Raw genomic sequence first — 9,812 nt, forward strand, 5'->3', positions numbered from 1 at the left:
ACGGAGCCTACAGTGCTCTCCCGTCAGTGACAGGACAGACGTTCACGGGGTGGGAGTGACCCCAGAGAGCGTGTCTGTCAGGGCTGGCGTGGCGGCTCTGATGGGGTGCCTGGGAGGCAGGCGGGGCAAGGGGATCAGCTCCTCCCCCAACGCGTGAGATCACAGGGGTGACTGGCGTAGGGTTCCCCACTGTGCTGTGCACGCAAATCAGCTGAGGATCTGCCGGGTTAGATGCAGGTTCTGATTCCGCAGGTCAGATCCTGCAGGAAGTGGGATCCTGCAGTTCCAACAAGCTCCCAGGTGATGCCACAGTCACTGGCTCAAAGACCACACTGAGCGGCAGGGCCTTAGAGTGTATTTAGGAGCCAGAAAATGGAGGAGCCTGTAGTCCTCAGAGCCCATCTCAACCAACCCCTGTTTAGAGGGAGGACTGCGGCCCCGCCCTCCCCATGTCCTGTGATTCTGGAAGAGCGAGTCAGCATCACCAGGGTCTCCCTGGGAAGGGCGAGGGCAGAGCAGAAAGCAGCTTGGCACTCGCACATGGGCTCTGGGGGCTTGGGGTGGGGGGCAGAGCTCACCTTGGGTCCCAACCCCAGCCAGCAGGTAAGGCCCAGTGGTGAGGAGGGAACCGGTGATGGGCTGGATCAGGGCTGGAGAAAACTGACCAAATTACAAAGCAAGTGTCCAGGGTCCAGGAAAGTGGACTGGGCTTGGGGCCATGCCAGGAGATACAGGAGGGCCAGGACAGGCTGACAGGGAGACAGAGGCTGGGCCTACCTGACACTGAGAAGGGTGGTCAGGTCCCAGGCCACACAGGTTCCCAGGGCACCCCCAGGTCCCCAAGAGCCAACTTCCATAGCCGCCAGACTAATTCCAGGCCCCTACAGGGATTGGATGGACAAAGGTGCTGATGGAACTACAGCCCTGCTGGGGTCTGGCTTTGGAGCCAGCCAAGTGAGGTCTAGAGACTTCAGCAGGCCCAGGAATAGTAAACTGAGAAGAAGCCAACGGAAGAGGCCGGGAGGGGCTGGATTGGCTGCTTCTCTCTGGCACCCTCTGAGGACCCCTGAATGTCCTTCCAGCCCCTCCCACCACCATAGGGATAAGCATCTCTTCAGGTAACCCTTAAATGACCTCTGTCCGCACCTTGGTCCCCAGGTTCTCGGACTCCCCAGAACAAAAAGCCTGGCAGACACAGGTGACAGAGTTCAAAGCCCTGTGGCAGGCCGCTGAGGTGGAGCGTGACCGGCTCACCGAGTTTGTCACCGTTCTGCAGAAACGGTAACACCTGGTGCCAGGGATGCACTCTCACGGGCCTAGGTGGGCTGAGGGTGGGCAGCCTGGCCCAAGGGCATCCCTCTTGGACAGAGGCCAGGCCGCGTCCATGACTGGGTCCACCTCACTGGTGAGTGTGGTTCCCACAGTGTTGGCCCCGGGCATTCCCAGCCACATCTCACGTGACCCTCAAGTGGCCCTCTGCCTTGGGGACCCGTTGTCACACTTGTGGTTTGCCCTGTCCTACATGCCCCCCGTAGGACAGTTGCATGCAGGTGGCTGTGAGGTGGGCATCTCAAGGGAGGGACTCTCTGCAGTAGGTAAATCAGTCGGATCAACTCACCAGTAATGAAGATCTTGCATGAGCATGGCACTGCACTCGGTGTCACTGGCGGCTTTGGTGGGAAGAAGTCCCAGGCTAGACTGAGGTCTGGAATTACAAAGAGGAAGAGAGCCACTGATAGATGGGGAGCTGAGACTTCCCTGGTTGGGGGAGGAAAGTATGTGGCCCAAGGCAGTGGACCAGGGGGTTTGGTTTCCTCCAAGGGGTTGTTGACAGATTTCTATTCAGATAAATCAGTGTTCCTTGCTCAAGTGACCCTTTTGGCAAGAACTGTAGGTGCCCAGGCCAACACATGGCCCAACGGTGTGACCTCCGCACTGAAAAATATAAAGGACAACACTGAATGTCTGCCTGAACAGGCCGTGTCACATGTCAGTCAGGGCTCTTTGGTGACAGACAATAGAAACCAATTCTGGCTAAATTAAGGGAAAGGAGAGTGTGGGAAGGTGCTGGCCGACTCCAAAGTACTGCCCTCCTTTGCAGGGCAGAAGAGGAGCCCAAGAAGATCCAGGGACCTTGGTAGCAGGAACCCTTGAGTGGTCTCTCCTGGGCCGCTGGAACGATGTAGGCCCAGTGGCTTTCAGTTCTTGTGCCAGTGGTTTCTAGGAGAGAAGGTCTAGCTGGCCTGGGGTGGCTCACACGTCCAGCCCTGGACACAGGCCAGGCACCCTGACTGGAAGGACCTCCAGGTGCTGACATAATGGAGGAGGGGTGGGAATTCCCTGGCTGTCCAGTGGTTAAGGCTCCGCACTTCCACTGCAGTGGGTGTGGGTTCGATCCCTGGTCAGGGAACTAAGATCCTGCATGCCGTGCAGCGCGGGCAAAAAAAAAAAAAAAATGAAATGGAGGAGGGGCAGCTTGCCAAAGGGAAAGATGGAGTACAGTCACCAAAGGAGCTGGGGTGCTGGGATGGCCACTCCCTAAGCAGTGAGGAGTGATCAGCTTTGTTTTCTTTTCAGTAGAAAAGAGAGGATATGAATTGCAGACATGCTCAAGCAAATGAGAAAAAGTAACATTAATTCTTTTTCTGTCATTGAAATATAATGGAGGGCTTCCCTCCATTATATTATATGGTGCAGTGGTTAAGAATCTGCCTGCTAATGCAGGGGACACGGGTTCGAGCCCTGGTCTGGGAAGATCCCACATGCCGCAGAGCAACTAAGCCTGTGCACAACTACTGAGCCTGCATGCCACAACTACCGAACCCCGTGTGCCTAGAGCCCATGCTCCGCAACAAGAGAAGCCACCGAAATGAGAAGCCCGTGCGCCGCAACGAAGAGTGGCCCCCGCTCGCTGCAGCTAGAGAAAGCCTGTGCACAGCAATGAAGACCCAATGCAGCTAAAAATAAAAAATAAATAAATTTATTTTAAAAAGAATAAATAAATTTTAAAAATATATATATAGTGGATAATACAAGCCTCTAACCTATCCAATGGAAGAAATATACCCAATTATGACTTTCTCTATCAATTCCTTTGAGTTTCTTTTTTTTTTAAATTTAATTTATTTAATTATTTATTTTGGCTGTGCTGGGTCTTCGTTGCGGTGCGGGGCTTCTCCAGTTGCGGTGCAGGCTTAGTTGCGGTATGTAGGATCTTAGTTCCCTGACCAGGTATCGAACCCCGGCCCCCTGCATTGGGAGCGCAGAGTCTTAACCACTGGATCACCAGGGAAGTCCCTCCTTTGAGTTACACCTGAGTTTTGGGGCGGTGGATTTGTGCATCAAGGTGACTTGGTTATCTACTGCTGCACCATCCCAAACCCAGTGGCCTCAAACACGATGGTTTATTCTTTCTTACCATTCTGTGGGTGGCCTAGGTAATTCTGTTTCACATCATGCCACCTGGATCACTCACATGCCCCGTTCAGCCAGCTCAGCAGGGGCACCTCCATTCTCCTGTACGTGGCCTCTCTCTCCATGTGGTGCCTCATCTTCCAGGGCCTCTGGGATGAGGGTGGGGCAAGCAAGGCGCCTAGGGCACAAAATTAAAGAGACACTCACCCTCAGAGTCATGCGTGTGTGATTCTCTCTCAGCTGATACCCTAGAGCTTTGGGGGAACTGAATTTTATTTAATTTTCATTAGTTTTTAGTTTTTTTCATTAGTTTTTGATGGACCGTTAGGTTATTTTAGTCTTTTGCTTTTGCAAATAAGTTTCAAGGAACAAGCTTGAACAGGTTGTGTCAGTAGCTTTGTACTATGCTAGCATACAGTTTTGTGTTGGTAGTTGTGTTCTTTTCAAAACTGTTACCATTCTGTTCCTTCTTGACTCTTCACCAAGGTGGGAAGAGCACTTCCTCCAACACTGCACATACACGTCCAGGCTTCCGCTCTGATTTGCATGTGTGTATGTACGTATGTAATCCTTTGCTTGGGTGAGATCTCTTGGGACAGTCCTGGCCTTCTAGCTGAGCCTTCAGTATCACAGAAGTCTGAAATGCCATACCTAACCACAAGAAGGACCTTAGCCCCAGCCTCAGTGAAAGTAATCAGATCCTTTAGTAAAATAACCAAATAACAAGTTCTTCAAGGCCCATGAATTCATGACAGGCATATAGAGAATAATAATAATAATAACAAACAGAAAGCAATCACTAAATCCAGGAAAAGCAAGCAAATAAGAAAGAAAATGTAATCATGAGTCTGAATAATCTTCCTAGTGTAACCCCTTGTGGTAGACAGGATTTTGTCCTCAGTGCCCTTCACCCCGCTCTTGTGCCTGTGAATACTTTGTTATATGGTAAAAGAGACTCTGCCGATGTGATGATCGTTATGGACCCTGAAATAGGAAGATTATCCTGGATTACCAGGTGGGCCCAATCTAATCACTTGAGCCCTTAAAAGCAGAGAAATTTCTCCAGCCCGGGCCAGAGAGATGCTTCAGAAGAAGTTAGAGTCAAAGCATGAAAAGGGTATCTGGCTGGCTTTGAAGATGGAGGGGGCCAAGTAGCCTCTAAAAGATGAAAGTCACCCAGCTAACAACCAGCAGGAAACAGGGATTTCAATCCTTCGGTTGGAACTGAATCCTTCCAACAACTTGGACGAGCCTGGGAGCAGATGCTCCCCTGGAAACTCCAGGTAAGAGCCCAGGTCAGCCAACACCTTGATTGATTTTGGCTTGTGAAACCTGGAGCAGAGAAACCAACAGAACCTGCTGAACTTCTGACTTACAGAACCATGAAGCGAGAAATCTGTGCTGTTTTAAGCTACGTTTGTGGTAATTTGTTACAGCGGCAATACAAAACTAATGCACCACCTAACACTAATCGAGCCCAAAAATGGCAATATAACTACATCGGGAGGTGGAGGGGCGACTCTGTTTGGCAAGGAGAGAGTACTAAAATAAAACTAAGTTCTCATGTTGCCTGACAGGAAGTCAAAAGATTATATTTAAGACTTAAAAAATTAGCAGGATAAACATCTGTAGAAATATGGCAGTAGTGGAAGAAACAGCTCAAAGCGGTAGAAATGGTTGCTTCTGGAGAGCAGAAATCGGGAGTGAGGAGGGGTGGGGAGAGGCTGTGTGTTGTTTTGTTTTTGTTTTTTTTCATTTTAAGCCTTGGAGAGAACGATATGGTTTTAAACGCACATTCCTATATTACTGCAATAAAAATCAGGAAGGACGAGTCCCATGCCCCCTGGTGTAAGGTGTGCCCACCTCTCTGAGAGCCTGAGCAGGTGGGGTGCCAGGGCTTATGGCAGCCCCTGCTCTCTCATCACCAGGGTGGAGGAGAGCAACAGCAAGCTTCTGGAGTCAGAGAGGAAGCTGCAGGAGGAGCGGCACCGCACCGCGGTGCTGGAGCAGCACCTGGAGAAGATGCGCCTGGAGCCTGGGAGGACGTCAGCTTCTCAGAGAGCACCCCCCAGGAGCAAAACAGGTAGGGCTGAGGTGGGGCCGGCCCGGGGTCACATTGGGGCCATGGTGCTCTGGGGCTCCTGGTTCTGACTCGGGGGCCAGCGGGGAGAGGATACACAGCAGCAGCGGCAGGCAAAGCTCCACCCTGACGGAGGGGCTGACCGGTGCTGCTGATTGGCTCCTCCCTCTTTCCTGAGCTCCTTACCTTTCAAGGGCAGGACCCTAAGGTTGCTTGTGTCACTTATGCTTTCATCCCATTGGCCAGATCCTAATCACATGACCACACCAGCTCCAGAGGACAGTTTAGTTGTCCTAAATCAAAAGGTTAGTTCTAGGGCTTCCCTGGTGACGCAGTGGTTGAGACTCCGCCTGCCGATGCAGGGGACGCGGGTTCGTGCCCCGGTCCAGGAGGATCCCACATGCCGCGGAGCGGCTGGGCCCGTGAGCCGTGGCCGCTGAGCCTGCGCGTCCGGAGCCTGTGCTCCACAACGGGAGAGGCCACAACAGTGAGAGGCCCGCGTACCTCAAAAAAAAAAAAAAAAAAAAAAAAAGGTTAGTTCTACTGCTCTAACACAGTGGTTCTTAAGGTACAGTCTCCAGACCAGAAGTGGTAGCACCTTGTGGGGCTGGGGAAGTGAGGGTGTGGGATGCCAGAACCAGAAGCCATTTCTGGGGAGGAAGAACCTTCAGTGTGAAGAGCATGAGCCTGCCCCTCTCCAACATCCCCATCCCAACCCCTCCAGGCTCGGGAGTAGAGGTGTTGCCCCCCAACTTCCCTGCCTCTCAACACCCCAGTACTCCCCCGCCCCCAGCCAAGGACACTCAGATTTTTTCCCAGCGCAGAGATCAGAACGTTTCAGGAGGACATTCCAGAAGTAGGACACAGAGGGGGAGTGGTGCCATTCTCCCACCAGCAGGGCCAGGGCTCCAGGGGCCTTCCAGGAGCTGCTGAGAGACCAGGCTGGGGAAGGTCCTGGGGGCTTAGCCCTGCTGGGCTTGCAGAAACAGGTCCCTTAGGAATGTAGTGTCTCCAGACCATGGACGCACCTCCTGCCACATGGCCGGGCTCCCAACTAGGGACGGCTAAGCCACAGCAGGGAAAACCACTTTGGTCCTGCCTGGACAGGGAAGGGCAACTGCCTGGGGAGAAAGTGACCATGTGGCTTCTGTCCATGCTGGCCTGTGACGTGGGAAGAGCACCGCCCCTCTTGGGGGCATAGCACACCCCTCCACCTGTACAACAGGGAGCCTGATTGTGCAATGTGGTCCCCCGTGGCAATTCCATGCCAGTGGGGAAGAGAACAATAAACCAGTAAAAGATGGTAGGTCAGATGGAGGCGAGTGCTGTGGCTTACAGCTGAGTATAAGGGGACAGGAGGTACAGAGAGCAGCTGTCTTCTACAGGGCGGCCACCCTAACTGATGAGCTGATGTCTGAGCAGAGATGGTGGAAGGGGGTGAGGATGTGGCATAGATAACAGAGGGAAGAAGAAGTGCAAGGGCCCTGAGGTGGGCGCACGGCTGGAGGCTTGGAGGCAGTGAGACTGGATCATGGGGAGGGGAATATGTGGTGAGGTAGGGAAGTCACGAGGTGCTGAGGAGGTGATCCCATCACACAGGCCTTGAGGGCCGAATGTGTATTCACTGTGGCTTCACAGAGCTCTAGAGGCAAGAACTATTATCCTCACGTTACAGGTGAGGAAACCAGCTCAGAGAGGTTGATGATTTACCTGGGGCCACACAGCAGGAAGTAAAAGCCAGGTCTGCTGGTGCCAAGTGATTTCCCCTGCGCCATGCCACCACTGAGGGCCTGTTCAGCACAGACGTCTTCTGATGCTGTGACAGTGCTCGAGATCCCCACCAGGTGGGCTTTGATTTCTTTTTCTGAGCACTCTTTGTCCCCTGGTCCCAGCCACCGTGGATCCCCTGTGCGTATGGATGGAGACTGGAGGTGGGGGACCCAGTGGCAAGAGGGCATCAGATGCGGTGACAGCCTAGACTCAGACTCGACCTGCAGGCCAGACCTCAGGCCCAGCCGCCTTCCAGAAACTTATAGAGTGCAAATATGGAGAGAGCAGTGAGAGGAACCTCCTTGGTACAAAGCGGGCAGTCAGAGCCTGGAGGAAGGCAGCCCTTGTCCTGCACCTTGAAGGAGGTCTAATGTTTCAACAAGTGGAGAAGCAGGAAGTGGACAGTTGGGGGTGGGAGAAGGAAGTGTTAACACAGGGCCATGGCCTCACCACAGAAAGTGGCTGCTGCTGCCCCACAGGTGTGCCCACCTCTAACACCAGGCACAACCCAAAGGAGAGTGAGAGGAAGGACCCATCTTCTGCCCAGATCTCCAATGTGCCCGTGGAATCCCAGATGGAGGAGCTGACCACCAGGTGCTCCCTGCCCCGTCTTCCTGAAAGGGTGGTGTTGTCTGGGTGGAGGTGTTTTGATAGGCAGAGGGATCACGTCCCTCCCCCTTTGACTTCTATTTGCCCAGAAGGCTGGTCCTGCTGGGTCCTGGGTTCTAGGCCTGCAATTCAGTAACTGGCCATCAGAGGGCAGAGAAATCCAGCCATAACCCTAAAGAGCCCATGCTTCCCAAGAGAAGTTTTATCAAGTGTGGGTTACTGAACCCACTTTTCTCATTCAATTAAACCTTTTAAGGTTAAATGCAGTGGTGGGAAAGGGGGAACCTCTATAAATTAGTACTCATGCCTGAGGCAGCCAACATTTGGGGGAACGACGGGGTACCAGGCCCAGTAGCTGTGGCTGGGCCCAGACAGGAATCCCACATGGTATTCCCCCAAGGGTCCCTGAGAGGAGTTCAGAGAGTACCCTGAGTCTGAAGAGCAGCCGAGCTGGCAGCCTTTCCCAGGGCCCTCTACATGCATGCACACACACTCACGTGTGCCAGCTCAGCCGCGCTGAGCCCCCTTCTCTGTGTGGTCTAGGCTGGCCATCCAGGTGGAGGAGAACGAAATGCTGAAGGCTTCCCTAAGCAGTGCCCTCCGGGGAAAGGAGGAGGACTTCCGAATGTACCATGAGACCCTGGGCCAGGTGAAAGGGGTCTTCCTGCAGGCCCTGCGGCAGCAGAAGGCAGACAAGCACTAGGATGGCAGCCCAGTGTCAGCCTGGCTGGACAGGGCAGCCTTAGGCCTTGAGAGGACGAGGCTGTATCTGAGGACTCCATCTGCTCCTGGAAGCCAACCTGGGGCAGCCAGCTGGGCCCCTTCTCCTAGAAGAGGCTCTCCAAGGGCAACAAGAACCAACATCCCATGGCAGAAGGGCAAAGGAGAAGCCCTGGGCACGCTTAGCGATGGCAAGGGAGGAAGCCAGTAGCCTGTCGGCATCAGCAAGAGCTCTGGGATGAGAAGCTGGCTGTGAACGGACAGATGCAGTCCCTTGGGCAGGTGCTCACTGCCCTTGTCCTAGAGCCTAGCAGGGGACCCTGCATGCCCATAGGGCTCCACATGTGCAGGAGAGCCCAGAGGGCTCCAGGCTGGGAGCATCCCCCAGGCCGCCCAGCCCCGCCCCACCTCCCTCACCAGAGCATCCTCACACCCCACTCCTACCTCCATTGCTCTATCTGTGGGCATCCCCACCCTCTACAGACTTGGGGGCACCATGCTCCTAGCCACCTTGTCGGCCCACCCCTTAGGGTTCTTCCTTAGGTGCAGACCCTCAGGCTTGTAATAATAATGATGATTTTCATGATCACCACAGCTGCCAGTGAGTGGGCACCTACTGTGGAAACCCGATTCCATCTAGACCTCTAGTAACCCGGGGGTTGTCACCCTGTTTTACAGATGGAGAAACTGAGGCTCACAGAAAGACACGGAGCTAATATTTAACCCTGGCCTGCATGCCTGCAAAAGCCAGGGTCCTCCAGCAGATCCGAATACCCAGGGTGGGCGTGCCTACCCAGTGCTGGGCAGCTCTGTCCCCCTGCCAGCTGCTCCAAGAGGCACCTCTTTTTGCTTCCGAAAGGCTGCAGCTGGTGGGTGCTGGTGGCAGAGGGCAGAGGTGGGGCCGGCTTGGAGCTCTGGGCAGGGGGATTTTGAGGCAGTGGGTCCAGGCGAAGCCATAGTGTACCTGCCTCACCACAGCACAGGGGTGAACTGGGAGGGCTGCTGCAGGAGAGCCCCCAGGCCCCTCTGTGACTGCCGCAGTGTCACCCCTCTCAACTGCAGTTACTGCCATGGGGAGGGATGGCTCCATGGAGGGTAGCCACACACCCCGACCCCAGACACCCTGGCCGCACCTGTGCACACAGGGGCCCACACAAAGACACAGATGCACCCAAATGCCTAGACTCAGGAGCATGAATCACATGTAGACACACATGTG

The 9,812-nt window shown here is 54.2% G+C and overlaps 1 protein-coding gene across 1 annotated transcript in view; it reads left to right on the forward strand.

The window, feature by feature from the left end:
• CCDC13 (coiled-coil domain containing 13) overlaps positions 1–9,235 on the forward strand; it is a 30,179-nt gene extending 20,944 nt beyond the window's left edge. Inside the window, exons 12-15 of the mRNA XM_022553780.3 lie at positions 1,159–1,281; positions 5,343–5,497; positions 7,744–7,858; positions 8,417–9,235. Coding sequence (XP_022409488.3) covers positions 1,159–1,281; positions 5,343–5,497; positions 7,744–7,858; positions 8,417–8,576 — 553 coding nt within the window. The 3' untranslated portion in view covers positions 8,577–9,235. The remainder of the gene's footprint in view (positions 1–1,158; positions 1,282–5,342; positions 5,498–7,743; positions 7,859–8,416) is intronic.
• Positions 9,236–9,812: the final 577 nt, after the last annotated feature.

The sequence above is a fragment of the Delphinapterus leucas genome, chromosome 10, assembly GCF_059928025.1.
Source record: "Delphinapterus leucas isolate spDelLeu-1000000601 "Yukka" chromosome 10, BTC_Dleu_Yukka2, whole genome shotgun sequence".
Taxonomy (NCBI): Eukaryota; Metazoa; Chordata; class Mammalia; order Artiodactyla; family Monodontidae; genus Delphinapterus; species Delphinapterus leucas.